The sequence below is a fragment of the Aquila chrysaetos genome, chromosome 11 (assembly GCF_900496995.4).
Source record: "Aquila chrysaetos chrysaetos chromosome 11, bAquChr1.4, whole genome shotgun sequence".
Lineage (NCBI taxonomy): Eukaryota > Metazoa > Chordata > Aves > Accipitriformes > Accipitridae > Aquila > Aquila chrysaetos.
In genome coordinates, this window is record NC_044014.1 from 11,653,846 (window position 1) to 11,674,844 (window position 20,999).

Consider the following 20,999-nt stretch of genomic DNA (forward strand, 5'->3'; position numbering starts at 1 on the left):
CATGGCTTTGCTGTTCCACCAGGAAAACTCTGTCTACTTTTCTAAATAGTTTATTAACATTATTGTAAATAAAACAGGAGTAAATAGGGACTTGTCTACATGTCATGGCTAAAACTTTAAGCACTGAAATACAATTTTGGGGGCATCTCAGCAAATATCAGTGAAGCAATTTTCCCTCTAAAGATAAAATAATGGATCTTCAAATCAGTATTAATCTAACCTAATCATTAACTAGTATGATTTTTGATTAGGAAATACTGCTTCTAGCTATACTTTAACACATAATCTGTCCTAGGGTTAGGGAGTCCCTGAGCTCTGTTACAAACACACTTTATTGCTTCAAATGGATCTTGGCATTTCAAAAAGCCATTTTTAAAGTCTGCTTCCATACAAAAAATATTAAAAATATGTTAGCTAATACACTCTAATAGCCTAGAGTAATTAAACACATTTGAAGGGAAGCAAGAGAGCTTTGGCAGTACAAAGAGAACAATGCTCTTACATCTGAGAGCTGTGGCAGTGCTGCCTTCTCCCAGCCCATCCTTTTAAGATAAAATATTTATTAGGCATTGTGTCAGCAGCTTCAGCTATGTTTTGAAATTCAGAAGTTTCTTCTACAAATACAGTTCTTTGTATTATAGCACAGAATGTTTTACTTTAAAACAGATTACAGTATAAACTATACACTTCTGCAAGGTAGCAGCTTAAGTGTTAACATATTGTTGGCAAATATACATGAAGGCGGCAGCATAGTCGCAAAGAGTTCTGTATTATGACTGAACATATTTTAAAGCAAGTAATCATCCCTCACATTAGCTTTTTGTAATTACACTGTAGTTGCTTTTATAATCTGTCTGGGTGGGGTGGGCTAGTTTAGCTCTCATCTTAAAAGCAGCCTGGTGGCTTTCACTCAGTAGCATTTTCTTAAATGATAGTTTTACCCAAACATTTATTAAATTCTCTGTTTTCAGTCTATCATTGTCGAGTTCAGAAATTTATCTGAAGGAAAGTAGTTACTTACTGCAATTTGTTACTTTGAGTACTTTGCCTAACTCCAAATGCATTTTGTTTTTTTTCTTCTATGTATAGTTTCCTATATACCTCTCTAGATAAGATTTTAACTCATTTTATACTAGTAATTTATACAACTTGAGTGGGTGGGGTGGGGATGACAGCTTAGGAAAGCAGTTTGGACCATCATTAAAACAGAACAGAATATAAACTCTATGTTGCGTCCTGAAGACTTCATCTCGAGAAGTTCTAAAGCAATGGAAGAAATATCCAAAATAAGAATCAAGCACAGATTTTCTTCTGTCATCAGAGCAATTCTTCCCAGGCAGTAATGCTTCAAGTCAAAGTTTTTTCTCTAAATGGTTACTAGCAGTAAAAGTATACAGTATGCAGCCAAGCATCTCACATTCTGCTGCCCTGATAAATAGTCTCAAGAAATTAAGAAAACAGAAAGGTTTGAGGGTATAACCCAGCAGTTTAAATAGTTTCAAAGTCTGCAGACATCAAAGCTGTATTTAAAAAATGGTCTGTAACCAACTAGCTATCCAGGACTGTGAAACTGGAGTCCACAGGGGCACATTTCAGACAACTCTAGAGAAGGAGTATACAAAAACGTACAGATGCACTGGGGACTAGGACCTTCTGCCTCTTCACCCCAGAGCTAGTAAAGCACTCTGTTCAGGGAATGTGTTAATTGAAGAGACTGACAAGGTAGCTCCAGAACTTCTAACTATTAACATTTTGCATGGTTCCACACTAAGCCTGAGGCAAGAAAGATCAAGGTAAGACAATCAAGTGCAGCAGCTATGAAAAGAAAAGCAAGAAAACAGATTTCTCTTCTCCTTTCTCACAGGGTCACTGGAAACTGAAAAATGATGCAAATATTTATTTTTCATAACTGATGGAAGGTGTGTCAATGAGTTGCCAGATGATATCACATTGGTGTCAACAGCACACTTTTCCATATTAAAATGAGAATGCTGAGGCCAAGTAGTTGTGACAAGCTTTACTCACTCTCTTAAAGGTCATTCTTGCCTCAATAAGATGAGAAAGAGATATCCCATTTTTCATTTTTCTACTTCTTCCCCACCTCCATGAAACAGAAACACTGAGAAACACTTATCTAGCTTGAATGGTGGGAACCTGGACTCCTTATTTAAGGTTGTCTAAAGAGACAGGACGGCAAATGCAATCACATGAATTGCTCCCACTTTTAACTGAAGTTGTATGACATTAGTTGTTCTATACTAGTTAGATACACCTAATATGTACAGAATTGCAATATTTCACATTACACACATGCAGATTAAAACAAAGGGTATTGCTCAGAGTTATGATGCAAGATGCAGTAACTTCACATATTCCAATCCCTCTACAAAACACTGATGCCTTACAACACATTCCCTCCCCAGTCAACTCCCTCTAATTCTCACCTCTGGTAAAGTAGAAATGTTGTTGTTCTCCAGGTTCAGTTCATCTAGTTCACTGCATTTTGCTAAAGACTTCGGAATTGCTGACAGCCTATTGTACCTCAGGCCAAGACGACTTAGACTGGACAGATTTCCTACAGGTAGGAAACAGGTATTAATATGTTGTTAGATTAACACAGTACAAGGTTTTACTTCTGAGTCTTCTGTTGTCTCACACTCTACACTTCAAGCTTTTCATATGGTAAAATGGAGCTATCATCCCAAAGCAGGAGATACACAGATTACAGTGCTTTCCAACACTGAAGTCAACAGTGCAGAAGTAGATTGTGCCTATTAAATATTCTTTTTAAGTTGTGCCTAATATGGTAAGCAAGCAATGCTTATGTCCTATTGTAGAAGTCCTTCTATCCTGATCTTTCTACTGAGAAAAAACTCTATCATTTTCCAGATGTCCCCAAAATGACTTTTTTGAAATTACAGATAGCATCATTCAATGCCATGATTCATATTACCAGAACTTGGGTATACATCACACAGCTCAGGTCCTGGCAAAACAATTTCCCCTACAGGGAAGAAAAAAAAAAAAAAAGGCACAACAAACTTTACCATCCTCCAAAAGCAACAGCCTTTAAAAAGTGATGGGGGGGGGGGGGTCCAACAAAAAAAACCCACAAAGTAAAAACCCACTTCCAAGTTTTCTGAATGATACCGAAGGAAAAGTCTGGAGGAAGTCCACAAAAATCTGGACAATAGTGCATGTAAAAATATTTCTGAATATTGCCAGGCCAACAGTCCCAGTTGATATGTATTTCTGTCAGGAAAAAAATTCTTGAGAAACTTGCCACTTGAAAATTTCCCATCTGAAGCTCCCTTTAGCTCCAACCTTTACCATCTAACAAATACCTAAGACCAAAATCAACTGCTTAAGAATGTCTTTGAACTATACAGTGCTAGGGCATATAGACTCTCCTGCAGGTAGTAAGACCTTGAACTTCACTAAAAAGTCAACTGGCAAATAGTACGAAGAACAGTGCTTAGTCTTCTGGCTCATCCTTATCATCGGAAAGCATATCTATGCATGTGGGTACATTGCACCAGTGGAGCTTGTGAACAGATTCACACAATCAATCAGTTCCTTGCAAAACATTCACTATTTTACACTCATTTTTACAACCTCTCATAGCACAACACATTTGCTCTGCAAATTGAAATACCAGAAAGACATATTAGAGAAGAAACATAAGATTTAACAAATGGCAGCAAGAATAACCAGAAATAATTTCAAAAGATGAAGGGAGCTTACAGTCTAACTACCCATTAAATGAAGGCTATATTAATGTCTATGCATATGTACTTATACAAAGGTTACTGGAACACAGCAAAGGAAGAAGCAAATGTAGTGTGTGAAGTATGCTTGGAAGCAAAGGATGAAACAAAATAAAAAGAAATGGAGAATGAAAACTAATACAAATGCTACAACAAGATCTGCTAGACAGAGAAAAAGTCTCAACAGAGGAAGTGGCAAAATACCTCCTTCCTGAACATGGTTAAAATATTCTGTAAGAATGACCCCACATCACTGAGTAGCTGGGAAAGTAGCTAATAAAAACTGGAAATTGGGACTGTTGTACGATTCACTGTAGTTACTAAAATGGAGATTCACAAAAGCAGTGAAAGTAAAAAAACAAACAAACAAACAATCCCACACACGAAAACAAAACAAAAGACACACACACCCCAAATTTATATAGAACAAAAATTATCCAGGTCTTACAAATCAAGAGAGAAAAGAGGATGAATTTTCAGTGCATATGTGACCTTTAGCTAACAAGTTTAGCAACAAATTCCAGTTAGTACTGTCAATAACTAAACAAAAGTTAAAAAAACAGGTAGCCACCCAGAGCTGCTTAACTAGTACTTTCTCCCATTAGGATTTTTATTTATATTTAAGTGCTTTCCTTCTGAGCAAGTATACAATCAGCTTTTGCAGAAGCAGCAAAGAAAGTCTTCCCTTAACCAACAAAAGGCATTTAAAATCCAGGGCTATCAATATTGCTCTCCAGTGCACAAATCTTCATCTTTTGAGGTTAAATCCTACAGTGCATATACACACTAAAGAGAATAATTAAGACCTATTTTGATCCTACAATCCACTAGTATAAAGATGCACATTTGTACGTAACATAGCTATTTCATGCTGTATTTGGTGAGATCTGGCATTGCTGGCTGTATAGGAAACTGGCCTCACTTCACATGATAGACATCCTATTGCAAGGCACCAAGATCATTAGGGTTCGCTGTTCTAGGGATGAAAAAAGCACATCCTGACTGCATTTCTCTGAATTGTTATTTAATGCTTTACTAACAAAAGGAATGACAAACTTTGTGTAAAGTAAGATATCAATCTACCATTCTTTTTCACTACTTAAACCTTGAGCTAGATGCCGATCTGGATTTTTCAGGCAAAGAAAACAAACGGGGAATGGCTCTAACAGACAGCATGATGCCAACTGTTGCTTAGCAATACAATGTCGCTATGCCAATTCCCAGATTGTGAGCACAGGTTGTATGTATATGGCTCTCTTCGTACCAGCAACGTGGCATTTCAGAAAAATGAAACAAGGCAGCCATTAGAGAAAGTCAAACCGTACCGTAATTCTCCAGGAGACAATGACACGCATTGGCTATCCTCATGGCATTATCAGAAAGGAGGCATAAATAGCAGCCCCCAGTAATTTTTTCTTATCATAAGTAGCATTTCTCAATATAACTTTATCACTGTTTCTCTACTAGTTATCCTTCCCCTCCATGGGAAAGGCATGCAAAGGCATAACAGAAGACACATCCTGCATGTACCACATTCCCTGTGACTGTTTTACACACCGCAGCACTAAATGCGGTTATTCCTGAGAACAAAAGCAGCAAGATTTCAGCTGGAGCTTCATCAGTAGCACCTCTCCCACTGTGCCTGGAAGGGCTGTCCTGCACCCAGCTGATGCAGGCAGTATGGGCCGTCTTCTCGTTTCAAGCCAGTATTTATTTATAGCCAATTTACTGCCATTTAGTCTTCTGTCAACAAGACACAGATATCTTTTCACCCTCATGAGAGTTCATATTAACACCTCACTGTGAACACATCACAGTGAGAAACCCTTATCAGCTTTTATCTTCACATGCTGGACAAGCCAGATCTTAGACATTAGTCTCCTCTTCAGAAAAAAAGGATGATCCTTAGAGCTCTTCCCTCTGCTCAGTGTGTTAAAACTTACCTTTTTTTTTTTTTCTTTTTTTGTTTGCTTTTAAAGGAATGCTCAGTACAATAACATTAATATTTGCCTCCATGGTCCAAAACCCAGCTGCTGGGCAGCTGGCTAACACGCTCAGGCCTCCTCGCCAGCTCTCTGACCACCAAGCGACAAACTCCAGTTTATAACAGAAACTGTTACAAGTTGCTAAATAGGACACCTTTTGCATTACATGATCAAAAGTGATCCCATTCACAGCTCCCTGAGCTCAGGATTACCTAGCTGATACTCGAATTTGGAGCTCCTTTACAGTGCCTGCACTCATCTCCATCTTCTCCAGTTCAGCTACTGGTTTCTGAGATGGCACCATATTAGGTACTCCGCCGACGTGCTGTCAGGTTAAGTCTAAGAAATAAAGTGAGGAAGGTAACAACTGATCACGATCAACTCAGTCAGACAGTCATCAGGATCATTTTGCGGTTGTACTTTTGGCACTGAAACCATACCTCAGCAGTTACTCTAAAACAGCCCCTCGCAGGTAGAGTGACTCAGAAAATGCAGCACTAGATGTTCGTGAACATGACAGTTTGATAACCACAACTGAAAAGCAGCCACTAGCAGGAAAAGCAACAAGCAAAACCCCTTCCAACTTGTTTTCTTAGGGAGCCCATTACAAAAAACCTTGTAAACTCAACTGCCCCATCCATTGGTACTTCTAAAAATACAATACTAAAGCCTGACTAATCCCTAAACTTAAGCCAGGCCTAAGAAAGTCACAGAAAAATTGTTTTAGTTCAACTTTTGGCATGAACAGTCACTCTTGGGAATCAGGTTTCACACAGCCACCTTGTTTCAGGTCCATTTTCTCACCAGAAAAGCGTACTAACACCCATCAGTGGGCTCCACTTTGCCCAGCTCTCAGGTTTGAAGCAACATTAAGTGCAGAATTCATAATCACTTCACTGGAGTGATTGCATATGTCTCTCAGGGTTAGCTGTTTAATTTACACAGAAATGAATTAAAAATACTTGGAAGCATGCAAATGCAGAAACATTAAATTAAACTCTGTTACTATAAAAGGGACCCTAAATAGATGGTTTAAATTAAATTCTTTATTAAAGGTACCTCAAAAATATTAGTCAAAGAAAAAACAGGTGTTTGCCGATCCCAAAACAAAGGGAAGACTGGAAATAAAGCAGGAAACCACGCTTACAAAAACACACTTTTTAGAAAGACCACCTGAAGTGGTTCTCCAAGTAGGAGCAATACATCTCTTTCTTGAATATTTCAAAATCAAGAGAAAAAGGAACTGGTATGTTGAATAATATAAAGAAATCCAAATTCCTAACTCAAAGTCCTTCCAGTGCTTTCTAAAGGGAGTAACAAATGCTCTCTTCTTTTGAGATTTACCACACCTCTTCCTTTCCCTCCCTTAGTTAAAATAATCCTTCAAATTCCCTATCCTTAGATGAAGGGTCATAGTGCAAAATGTTACTGCATCATTACTAAAAGATGGAAAAATTAGCCTGTTTATATAACTTAGTTCATCAAACTAGTTTGCTATCAGGATCAGTTGCTTTCTCCTAAATAAACCGGAAGCATCAGATCAATTTAAAATCTGTTCACTAGAGAAAACTCTTCTGCAGATAATGTTAAAAACACAAATTGGACTTAGAAGAGCTGTGCACATCAAAACCCCGTAAGATTGTAATCAAAAGTATACATGAACCTCAGTATGCAATAGATCATTGCAAGAACTTGCTACAAACAACATGGCACTATGAAGTATTTCTGATGGCCTACCTCCTATAAATATCCTTAGATTTTGATTTAATTAAACTTTGCACACAACAAATAGCCACCTATTAAAGAACATGTTTTACACGACCACACATTACTTCATAGAATGAATTAAGTGAACTGAGCTAACTGATCTTCTTCTAAGAAACATAAATTGCTGTTTTGCATACAAAAGGTACCAGATGTCATTTTTAACAAATAGAAAGCAAGAGGTACATCCAAAACTAATTTTAAAAGTTTAAAAAAAAATAAACTTGATGTCACTTTAAAAAAAAAGATAAATGAAGTAAGCTTAATACACCACATCACATTAATCTTGTAGTGAGAATAACAAAGATGAGAATATGGAAGAAAAAGCCAAAAGATCTTCAACGAGTATGTTACAAAGCAGGTGGGACCTAAGGGCCTTAAAAGAGTTGAAAATTGTATAGGAGAGACTAGACAAGCTAGAGATTGCCAGCTATTGATGGAGATTAAACACTGTGTTCAAATATTTCAATAGTGCTTCCAGTCTAAAATAGCCCTAAATCAGAAGATGCCTGTATCACACCTTGTACTTCTATATATTACTTTTTCCAGATGTCAGCCATACTCCATAACAATTGTTGAAGAGTTTCACAGAATTTTAGGTGAAAGGAGCTGTTGACGTGTTTAATCTAATCTCTTGTCAGAAAGCAAACCATGTCCCCTGATAGCTGTAGAGTAAAACGAAAGGCTTCAGATAAACCGTTTCGACCTTCAGTTGCATTCTATAAGCAAGGACCATGTCTTCCAATGTCCAACACTGCAACAGTGTGAAGTGACCGGTCTGGCAAGACATCCTGAAGGTGATCTCAGTGACCACGTTGCAGTGGAAAGCAGAACAAAATCCCATAGTCATTACTTATCTGATTGGGGGCAAGTCCTTCCTAAACCAAAGCGCATAGATTTGTATGAATGTAAACTCAAGTCACCAATCAATCATCCAAGAGAGGTCAAATCCTTTCTAGCTGCAGGGCTGAAACATCCCCATTGTTTAATATCACCTGGCTAAAGGCTGATGTTTTAGGAAAATTGGGAATGGGGACAGAAAGGTGATGGGGGTGGGAGGGCAAGCACTCAGGAAAACTGCAGAAGAGAATCTCTTCTGATCATTGCTACCAGCTACCAAAGCCAAAGCATGGAATGTAACTATACTCTTCCAAATAACAAGGTATAGTTGAAAACAACACAAAGCTTAACTTACGAACTCCAGATTTTACTGGTTTAACAGTAAAGTGATTTCTAGTGTATTTTAGTTTTTCTTTTCAGCCACCAATACCCCCGATATACCAGGCCAGTGTAGGAGGCAGATTCAGACTCTCAAATTACAAGGGCCAGCAGGGTCCATCTTTTTTTCTTCCTGCTCAAACCAAAGTGCATTATCCTCCTTACATAAAGTCTAGGAATTCTCATAAAGATGTTATCTATTAGAAAGCTATTTAATGTGAATTTAAAATTAATCTTTACCACCCTTACTGGTTTAAATGCCATTTGAAGACAGCAAAGAGATTGTTTCCTATTTACAGTCTAGCAGTATCAACCAAAGACAGGTTTTCCCTCATTATTTCAAGATTAAGGCTGAAGTGTGACCGTGTCAGCAGTTACTTAGTTTTCAACTCTAATTCAAGACCTTAATCATTGCCGACTGCATGTGTGAAAGATGCATGCAAGATGCTGGCAAAACTTGAGTGACAGAAGCTTAAGTATCTGCCATGCACCACACACAATACCTGCATAAGGCTAGAGAGCACAAACTCTTAGTGACATATTTCTGAAACTGTCTAAGCTACGAAAATTCAACTTCATTTAACATGCATTCATCAAAATGCATGTAACTAATAGACCTGCTTGTCTTGATTCTGATGTGTTCCTTTGAATCACTCTTCCCTCGTGTCTCCTGCTTACATAAAGAAAATAAGACTATGGGCTTTTTCTTTCTGCAGTATACAAATAATTCTGAAAATGCTGAGCTGCAGTTATATCTGTACATATTGGTCTCTGTATCTAATGACTGTGTGATGGTATGTACATTCACTAAAATAAACTGTACCCATCCTAGTCTTACCAGGAAGAATATCCACCCAAAATACAAAATAAAAAATATTTTCATAAATACACATTAAGTCAATGAACTCAGAACCAATAAGCTAATAGAAGCTAGCCTAACTTTTAAAGAAAAACAGTGCATATGTATTTAACTGTATCAGGCTTGCATTGGAGATTTATTTATTAAAACAAAAAAGGGAAGTTATAATTGATATATGATACAAAGGATACAAAAACACTGAAACACTGAAAATGATACAAAAATACAAAAACACTTCATATTGCAACAGTGTCAAAAGCAACAGTTTGGACTTATTTGGGGCTATCAATGAAAGTGTTGCATTTTACTCAATTCATACTTCATACAATAAAGCAACTGACATTTATTTCATTTAATTTTTGATTGATAGTCTTATTTGCCTTTTCAATTGACTATTTAAAACCTTTCTGTGAAATTAAAGATCTATATAAATGTAAATCACATTGTAAGAACAGTTTATACTTAACTGGTAATGCAGAAAAAACATTAACCTTTCCTACGTGATAGATGTGTTTAATTTTCTAAGTGCGCCCTACCTTATAGAGTAAACATATAAAATGTGTGACACATGAATATACATTTAAAATTTTAGCTAATTAAGGAATGTGAGAATTATTATACGCAGACCAGAGAACCACCTAGTATCTCCTCTCCAGAAAAAAGTGCCCAACAGCAGATACCACGAGGAGAACCTAAGAAAAGGGAAAAGCACACCCTGAAACTTCCCCAAGAGCTGGGGGAAGATTCAACAGCGTGTGGCTCAGCGACTTCCCAAATTTAGAAGCAACTGATACATTTTACTTCTGCACAATTGTCACGCTGCCCTGTGAGCTTTTAGCATCTACAGCAACCGGTGTGAACACTGAGGCCCAAGTGTTCCCCACTCATCGCATGCAGTAGTCTGCTTTTTACTGGTTTGAGGTCAACACCTCACAGCTTTGCTTCATCCCTCCCCTTCTGCCGTTGGAGGAGACAGTGAGCAGTCACCTCCCACTTAGCCTCTCCTGCCACTCACTATTTTCTAGCCAATTTCACTGCTTTACGTTTACTAAGTCTAGAATTGAAGCCAGCAAGAACCAGAAGCTTCATTCCCTTTATGAGACAACCATGAGAACTAGCAAAGGCTTGTAATAACCTGAAAATAAGAATGAAGGATGGGAACCACTGCTTTCCACCTGATAAAGAAAAGGCCAAGCTTATAGCAATTGCCCAATACTAGCAGAATCTAATTAAAAATGTTTCATTAACAGCATAATCCAAGAACAAAACTTTAGACAAAAGCACTGAACACTGATCAGATCTCCTAATGGGAGCCTATGGAAACGGGCTCAATCCTGCAAAGTACTGATCAGAGCTCACAGACCAAAACACTAGGTCATGTGCTTAAATTTTAAGAATATGAATATTGCCATCAAAGCTGGAGCAGGAGCCTATGCTTCACTTTGCTCCATCAGAATGGCAAATAATTAGTAACATCAAACCCATCAGTCGCATATGAACATCACCCCTGAGCAGCGAGTGGAGCTGCAGGTGCTCTGCTGGGTCTTATCAGGACCCGTGCATTTGTCAGATGTTTCAGAATAAGACTGCTCCAGTTTTTACTAAGCCTGCGAAACTTAAAGTACCATTTTAAAGTAATTCCACTTTTCTACAGAAATATCTTTACTAGGACTTCTAGGGACTTAAAGCTCTTAACCACAATTTGTATAACCTAAGCTGTACCAATTACATATGCCCAGTTCTGGTCACGATGCTTCATGTGTTATCAACTATATGTTTTAAAAGCACAACAGTGCTCTCAGAGGTGGTACACTGGGGCTAAACAGGTTAGAAGCCTAGTTTGTAGCACAATTTCGACCAGCAAAAATGGCAAAGCTACTCCACATAATATTTGCTTTTATGAGAGTTGCGATTTCAGTTTTTGAGCTAGTGTGTCGCAGCGAAGGGCCGGAGTATAGCACAGGGCTTTGAGTATGCCTTATTTTCCTAACCATCTCTTAGGAACAGTGCCATGTCAGACACTGGAAAGTGTGTCCAGTGACGGAATTTTTTGTGCTTTTAAAGCATCATTTTGGAACATTTACAACTGACTATTCTTTTTCTTATTAAAATGTCTGTTGCCTTAAATGTCCATGAATATGGCACATTTGACCATAATCAAACTGCACACATAAACACACAAAACTAGCAAATTACAAAACAGATGAAGAATCTGATTTTTTTTAAAGCTGTAATTCTGTTTCTGTTGAATTTCTTTCTCAAATAAGTGTTTCTGTGCTTTTAAATACGAAATTGTGAACACATTTGTACAGAATGCTAAAATTAAAAGTTCAAAGAGGGAACACTCACAATGTGGTATTTGCAGCACAGAATTTTCTAAGCAAGCTTGTAATCCAAAGAAATACTTTACTCCACCCAAAATTTGCTTTCTCTCTGTCTCAAAAGTCCAGTCATTAATTTTGATATAAATGGTACGTTCTTTACTTTCTTTTATATATCTTTTGGATATACTAGTGTGCCAACTAAGTATACAGAGATAAGACATTGTGAAAATAAAAGCAGATCATACCCCACCCCCCCCCCAAAAAAAAAGGGGGGGAGGATCTGCAGTTAAAACACTAAGCAGCTAAGATCCCACTATGATTTTGATTCTAGACTTGAGACTCTTGGAATGTGCTAAGCCGTTCCACAAAGCTCATTTTTCTTACAGGAAGTGATCTAATATACAAAGTACTTTACAATTTTCAATCAACAGAAATACAGATATGAATGTATTAAGCCAATATCTATAAAGCAAGACATTAGGTCACTTCCTGACAACTAATATCTAAAATCGACATTTGTTACTGCACGAAAGCATGCTTATACAGCGTTAGTTGAAACAAGAACTTTGTATTTTTACAGAGCGGGTATATTGGCTATGCTACCTCTGTAATCATTGCTGATGCATAATCCCTTCCCTGCCACTCCCCTCTATGTCACCCTCCAACATCCTTTCCTCACAGCTCCGGCACATTTCAGTACAGTACTGTTAGTTAGAAAACAAGCTTTTTTGCCTTTTTTTTTTTTTTTTTTAATTGGCAGATTCAGAAATCTTTCTGTGGTAAAACAAAAACTTGGTTAGATAGTCAGCAGTGAATTTAAGAAGCCTTGGGTTTGGGGTGTTGTTTTGTTTGGGTTTTTTTGGGGGGGAGGGGGAGGAGGGAATAGAAAAGGAAGGGGACTGTTCGTTTTTCAAAGCAGCTTGACAAAAACATCCCTCTCAAGAAAGAAAGAGGCCTCCATCAAAAGGGTATTGGCAGAAGAAGAGGGGACAGACCTGGCAGTAATGGAAGTCTGTTCCATAACAGAAGGCTCATCGCGCATTAAATTTTTGTAACAAGCAAATGTGTACCTGATCTGCGACCCCCACCCCAGCTTGACTGAACTAGAGAAACATTAACAGCACTGACATATTAAGCATACTGAAACCTGGCAGCGTGTAAATGTTGCAAGAAAAGCCTGCTGTGCCAAACGCCAGGTAGATACCTGCGAGTAAGGAAGAGACAGAAACTGGAGTGAGAGATGGAGAGGCTGGAAAGGCCGTCCCGCAGCCGCGCCGAGCAACGCACGCCAGGCGGCCACGCGCCATTTACTCGCTGGGTTTTTCTCAGTACTCAAAGTCTCTCGCTGAACAATCCTAACCACAAAGCAAGCTGTAATCTAAAAATCAAGCCGCAACTTGCTTTAATGTTGAACCAAAACTGCGATGACTAAGAAACAAACCCAATGTTGCTGAACTGGCTATGGCTGCCTTTTCTGTAACATGCATAAATGTAGGTTGATCACTATCATTTAAACTGGAGTTTAAAATTTTTCCCTTCAGTATTCAATTCTGGTTGTTTGTCAACTATATGTGGCATAAATACCGATTTCTGATTTGAAGTTTTTACTCTAAACAGAAATGCTCGGCTACTACACATCGGTCAATACAAACAACAGGTATTTTCCAGTGGAGCAAAAACTGAACCAGTGTAAGGTTAAAGACACGACGGCACGCTGCTGTCTCTTATTCATCTGTCTTTGGTGGTTTGTTGAGCTATATAGGATTGATATTCAGCTCAGATAAGCATGTAAAGAGACAGCTATATACATTTGAAAATAAGTAACTTCAAAAAACTATAAAGACGATGCAATGGAAAAACAAAACTAAGAAAACAGGCAGAAATCCAGTCCAACCAGGTATGAACCCGACTCAGTACAAACCACCTAAGCTTACAGTAACTTTCTGAAGAAATAGATGAGTCCAAACTATCTTGATTGCATAGTCAGCAATTTCCTATCTATCAGAAATGACTTAACGGCTTAAGTAACTTTGTGCCTCTCCTACCCAAAGACCTTTCCCTGTAAGCAGTCTTGCAGCATATTACAAGTAAGATTTTTGTGGTCCTCTGAGAAGCTCAGTGACTGCCAGTCACTAAACAACTCAATAAATCCTACTACTACTCTGCACAATAATCAACAGTAGTCATCTATAAGCCCTGACAATGGAAATCTCACACTTGCTTAGAGAATTTTACCCATAATTAGTAGTTTATCCAGAGAACTCACTTCCTAAATATGACATGTACACTACACATAAATTTTACTTAAAACTTTCAATAAGATTTACAAAATAGCTACAAAAATAAAGCTGTGCTTATGAATTGTGTAAGTTAGATGCAAATTCCAGATGGAATGGGATCTCCACAGTTTAAAAATATCATCAATCCAGGAAGGAAGTTTAGCTCCAGTGGATACTTCATCAATGTAAACTCTGTTCAGGTCAAACTTTCTAAACAAAAAGCTACAGTAACTCCACACTCAACAATTTACTGCTAGAAGAAAAGCTGGCATGTTGTTAAATGGTCCTCACTCTTCTGCTCATTCACTTCACTATGAGTTAAAGTACATTAACGAAATGTTCAATATACATACTGTTTAGGTGATAACATTCATTCTTCCAAGTATGTTCTGGTGACAAATAAAAGCTTAAAATCATGATGGCCGCCTTTTTTGTCTTTTTAAATCACATCATGCATCCTTCTCTGCCATCTGTTTAAAACCGATTTAATTAACTAGGAAAAGTCACATTTTGTTGTTTCATCCTATATGAGATTCAGAAACCTACCAGGGCAGTGCTTATTTCAGTCTTATTCCCCATCTAAGTTGCAAATCCTCTGTATTTTATTGCATTAGAACATGGACTTTGTGGACTTGGAAGGATTTTTTTAGTCGTTCTATGGAAAAGCGTAAAATATACAGAATTGATTTAAAACTTTTCTCGTTTTAGTTCTATTTTTCTTTAGCCAAAGGCATCAGTTAAAACTATCTGCCAAAGTATTACCTTCAAATAAGAGCCTTTTATTCCTTTATATGTTCAGTTTCACTACAGAATGGACAGACAAGCTGTACATATTTATTCATAACCATAGAACACCTTAAATCAGAGTTAGAAATGATGGATTTTTTTCCTTATAACTCTCATTCTTAGATGATGCTGCACTCTGCAACACAGCTAGATTTCATAATGTATTTCAGAAAGCTAGAAACTACATTTAAGGTAACATGCATACCTTGCTTTTGATCTCAAATGTGAAGCTGCCCTGAGCTGAACACAAGTCATTCTACAGTAACCAACCAAATACTCATTCTTAAATTTGTTCCTCTTACTGAACATTTTGAAATAGTGATTTATTTTCTCTTCTCCAGCCTCTTCACATACCTATGGTTTCTGGCAGGTCCAAGAGCTCATTGTGCTGCAAGTCAAGGTTGGTGATCTGCGTGCAGCTTCCAATCTCTTCTGGAAGATGTTCAAGCTGATTGTGCGCTACATCCAGCGTTATGAGGTTACACAACTCACCTAAAAGCATGCAAGAAAACCAAAATATCAAGTTCTTTAATGTACAGCTCTAGACAATGACTTCCACACAGAGATTAACAGAATCAGACAGACTTGGGGATAATCTGAAAAAAACTATTGCTACCATGAAGTTATACATATAAAACAAGGCATTACAGGACCATAATTTCATCGGTCAGATCTAAAACCTGATCAACAATTTTTAAAAACTCAGATAAAGCTTTTATATATTCTCTGAAGATATCTTTCTTATTTATTGATTTTCTTCTGACAGTTCAAGCTGTTGAATAAGAGTGCAAAACCTATACTTTACACCTGTTTCAGGCTGACCAGAAGTTTAAAACTTCACGAAGTGAATCGTATTGAATTTTGAGAAATTGAGATCTGGTTTTATACCATGAATTACTTTCAGGCACCAAATCAACAATTAAGAGACATCAAAACTATTTGGCTGACAATCTAGATAATCCACCCAAAGTCCTGAGTGCTATTTTTAATCATTTTTAGTCATCACAAAAAAAAGGCAACATATGACAAGTAAACTGTAAACCTACTTACACAGATTATTATATTTTATATATGCAAGCAGAGCTATAGCAAATAAAAGTTTGAAATAAAAGGCTTCTCTGTTAAGCCTTAAAAAAGATTGGACTTGCTTAGAGTTTAGAGCTACTTTACACTGAACTGTTTCATTCTGAACGTTTCACATTAAAGTACAGGTAGGCACAACTCTATGTACAGTAGCTTCACCTATTTTAATGACAAATATACTGTGTTCTGAGCAATAGCTTGCTGGATTTAAAAAAAAAGTGTGTGGATGAATACAGGTGTATGCATTCACATTTTTTGCATCTGATGGAGGTGAAATTAATGCAAATGATTTGAACAGTTTTAACTCTAGCCAGTAAAGATTAGGTCATTGTATTTGTGTATAAGAGCATGACTCAGTGAATCACAAATTTGGAGTAGCAGCAAATTCCTTTTGAGGAACAAATGTCTATTTTTAAGCTTCAGTGTTGTATCTTTGACACAATCCTTTACGGATTTTCCCACAGGCCTGCAGGACAAGTTTGGGCAAGTTCTGACCTGTAGACTGTCTACCCATTAGATCAGCAGATAATCACAATGGTGATTTAATAAATCATACAATATTTATGAATTCAGACTCTGTATTGAGTTGCAGGTGTCATGTAGCCACAATACTTACTACATATCATGGAAGAGTTGTGAAAGGCCACAAAAAAAAAAAGCAGCCAACCCCAACAGCTTCATTAGCCTGTTTTTCTTAGATTGTTAATATATAACTGAACTTATTTCCTGCATTTATTAACCCAAATTGGGATTTTTTTCTAGAAACTAGCCAGATGGAAATGTAAAGGTGGTGCTTAAGCCGCTCTTCCATCACTGTGTGTGTTCCCCCTCTCTTAAGTCAGCATTCAAGTGTATTCCAGGCAACCAGGGTCAATACTCAAACATGCTGTATCCAGCACTGCATAAACCACACATTTCAATGCCATTAATAAGCAGAAGAAAGAAAACTTAAGAAAAAATTGAGCAAGAGTTAATGTTCTGTGGTAGGAGCCTCTTTCTGTTATTCATGAAAACAAGTGGGCAAAGTGTAGAAGGCAATAGAAGGAGGAAGAAAAGCTTGAGGAAGACTTCAAAATCCCGCCCTTTAAACAAACAAAGAACCCCACAAATCTTTACTAAGATAATTCAAAAACTTTTGCACACTTTGGGGCAGTAGTTTTCACTTCATGGTTGCTGTTTTCATTTGTTTTCACTTAGACCAAAACCAATGATGTCAAATTTGAAATGTGGCATAAATTTCATTTCATCACACTGATTTCTCATTTACTTGACTCTTCCCACTCTACATCTGCTGAAGTCGAAGAAAGACTTGGGTTTTCACAGCAACATTTGCTGCACTTCATTTTTGCACCTGCTGAAAACTTTGACAACAGCAAGCTACGTGTTTGAAACAAACACCTCACTAGCTAATTCTGGGGAGGGAAAAAAAGAAGAGATGCCCACATTTATTTAGCCAATTAAGGGCCAGCTAACGCTTTGGTTTAATTTGGATAGCAATACTTAATATCATTATACTAAAGATGCAGGCATGATTTTTAAAAGCAACACTGATAAACATTTAATAAAAATTTTGAATGTTAAAATAGATTGAGGACTGCCCAATACATTTTAGACTTTAGAACTGAAATCAAGTGAAAGTTAGACTTATCAAGTACAGTGACTTAAGGACAGCAATTTCAAGAGATATTATAAAATTTGGCTTTTAGTTCACATTGCTCAGTAAGGAATCTTTGTCTTGGACGTAATAATACTTAAAGTTTGACAGCATCTCACCAAAATGTTCTTTTTTCCCCCCTAAGGGCAGAAGGAGAGGGGAGGTAAAGTACTGTTGGCCCTGAAATTCTTTCAATACTTTAACTTGGATTGCTGAGACACAACACAGAGAGTGTGCAAGTCAACAAAAGGCACTCAAGGCACATTTCTCCTGTTCTCCATGACATATGGAAAGCATATCCTATATGCTTAACAAGGTGAAAAACGTTTAGGTGATGTGGTAGAGGCTCATCTTCACATGCAAAGGCACACAGAGGATCAGCAGTGGGTGGGAGAACCCAAATACTCACAGGGCTGTCCCAGGACAGCCATCAGCCCCATGGTGAGTGTGAGACCCATCACAGTGAGTAAATGGAAAGGCTCTCCAGAGCACCTCGCAGACTGAGGGCTGTAACTGCATATGGGGCTTTAACACCTACTATGAGGTGCAAGGAAGAGCAACTTGGGATGGTAAGAATTGCTATGGAATCTTTAGAGAAGGGCAAAGGGAAGAATCAATGTGGTTTAGGAAGGACAAGCGTGGGAAAATAGAGGAATAAGGAAATAAGTGTCCAGTCCTTTACAAACCAATGCTGGTCATGCCCTGTGCCCAATCAGCACCACCTGCCCTGTCTTCCCCTTAAACTCTGACTACTTTCCTGGGAGAGGGGCTCTCTGTTCTGAGCGCATGGAGATCTGAGTACCAGCAACACTGCAGTTAACATGACCAACACTACTGAAATCATCCCAGTACGTGGGACCAAAACCACTCTGGGCACAGAGAGCGCGCTGCCACCAGGCCAGAGGCTAAAGAACAGGGGCAGCTCTTTCACCGGCTGACTGACGGCAGTGATTTACCCCATGAATGGACACACTGTGCACTGCACTGCTGCACAACAGCAGCTCTTTCAAAAATTATGCCAGGATAAACACATGGCATAAACAATCGATATAACGAATAATGATCTGCAAGAACAAAGGAGCCAAACTTAAGGCCATCTGCACAATGCTTTTCCTAGGAGCCGATGTAAAGCCAGCTTGTTTCAGTGACTGAAAGTGGCCATCTTATTGTCTGAACAGTGGCAATTGTACTGAAGGAAATGCTTTGCAAAAAAAGATGAAAATAAGTTTCACCAAGATACAACTGAAATCTGGCATTTTTGCTCGGCCAGGGCAAGAAGCATATGTCAAAATCAGAAAGAAAGTTTCCTAAAAGAAAGATTTGCTCAAATAGAAAAAGAAAACTGGCTAATGAGTGAGGATCTTATTCATATTAAAAGAATAAACAGTTGCTCTTTTCTGGTGTACTACATAACCTTTGCTGAAACGCGTTTGTATCTTAATTTAACAGAAATATGCCAGCTAGAAATGTGCTGCAGCTCAAAATCAGCCTTACCCATATAGCAGTTTACTAAAGAAAAACCCATTCCCATTCACCATGTGGACAACTCCAGCATCACTTCACCAAAGGACTGTTTAAACACCCAAAATCACTGGAGTAAGGCAAGCACTACTTCAGGGAAATACTAATCACAGGTAAAATGAACTAACTCTTTTCGCCACAAGTAATGGCCAAAATAGACAAATCTTAAGCTCACAGAAGTGAATAAAGGATTCTCTACGGACTACTTGCAACTGCATTGAAGGGACAAGCATCCTAAGGACAATTAGAAAATAAACTAGGAAGGTGCTGGGGTTTGGGGGGGGGTGGGGGGTGGGGGGTGGAACTGAAGCTCAAAATATGCCAAGAAAGCAGATAGAAATTGCATGTACTAGCTGGCTTGACAATAAAAGATTTTGAATTAGAAGTAATGCCTATATGAAATACATAAAGTAGTTTCTCTATAAATATGTCTTCACAAAATAGTTACACCCTATCATGTAGGTTTTAAAAACTTACATTTTAAAAGGTTCTACAAGATAAAAATTTTAGATGATTCACACGCATTTTTCAAATAAATAGTTTGTAAAGACTCCCAACCACCTTCCAGTTAAAAACATTGTTAAAAATACATCTCAACAATCCTTAAAAAAGGTGGGGTGAGCAATCACCTTACTGATCTTCTCATATGCACCGAGACTAAATGTTATAGTATGACAAAGCTAAATATACCTGCTGAAAAACCCCAACATTACGAAATGACTAATATTGTCTGCATAATGAGACAGAATTACAGTCCCATTACATGGCTAACCTTGAAAGCCTGTTATGACAAGAGGACCAATTTACATGCCCTGACTTACATAACTCTGAAAATTCTTCTTGGCTATTTAAAAAACAAAATACAGCTTCATTAAAAAAAATGTAAAAGTACACACAAATTAACAGTTGTATAGGCAGAGAGTATAGGTCAATAGCAGAGAGGCTTCAGTGTCTCCTACCAATAATTCACTCAGTGGGCAACACTCTTGGATGGCAAGCACAATTTGTAATATAGCCTGTTTTCCACTGGATTAACTCCATGCCTGTCCATGCTTAAGCAGATTTAAAATTATGAAATCCTTCATGACATGATAAATCCTGGGCCAGATGAGACAGCAAGAGGATCAAGACTCTTATGGAAAGCACAAGGAAGGGCAGAATGCAAATATTAGTGGGACTTTAGGCTGGTGTGTCAGAATACTGGTTGTAAGCTAATTTGTAAAGAATAATTATCTGAAATCAGCAACACTGGGAACAAGTCACAGATAGTTCCCATAACTTTGGTAGTTATTCATCTCTCACTAGGTTCTCTGCTGGGAGGGGGGAGGCAAAAGAATTTTTAGTCTGTCTTTAAAACTCTTTGGGGTAGGTGTCCTGATTTTAGAAAAAAATTAAAAGCAATTTTACAGTTTCAGAATCTTTTCCCCCTCTCTGAGATTTGAGTACATCGCTGTAGCAGACAGCCTGAACTTTTTGCTGTGCATTACCAATTGCCCAAAAGAACAGTTAAGCAGTCAGAGCTATTTTGAATTATTACTGCACAACTATAACTTACACAGAAGAGTTACTGAGTAGAAAGAATGCAATTTTAATATGGTCACAAGCGACTTATGTACCAAAGTTTAAATATTCATATAAGTAAGAAATAAGCACAGTAAAATATCTAGAATTTGCAGAATGCGCAACAGGACCTAGTTATGGGAACCACTGAAAAACAGAGAAGCTAAGCTCAACTGAAAATAAAGACTCAATCTGGTCT

General features: G+C 37.8%; 1 protein-coding gene across 4 annotated transcripts in view; it reads right to left on the minus strand.

The window, feature by feature from the left end:
* The window catches only part of SHOC2 (SHOC2 leucine rich repeat scaffold protein), a 70,699-nt gene that overhangs the window by 12,289 nt on the left and 37,411 nt on the right, over positions 1–20,999 (minus strand). For all 4 annotated transcript variants that reach the window (XM_030030626.2, XM_030030625.2, XM_030030628.2 and 1 more), the window contains exons 3-4: positions 15,337–15,474; positions 2,445–2,575 (exon numbers count right to left, since the gene is read on the minus strand). In XM_030030626.2, coding sequence (XP_029886486.1) covers positions 2,445–2,575; positions 15,337–15,474 — 269 coding nt within the window. The remainder of the gene's footprint in view (positions 1–2,444; positions 2,576–15,336; positions 15,475–20,999) is intronic.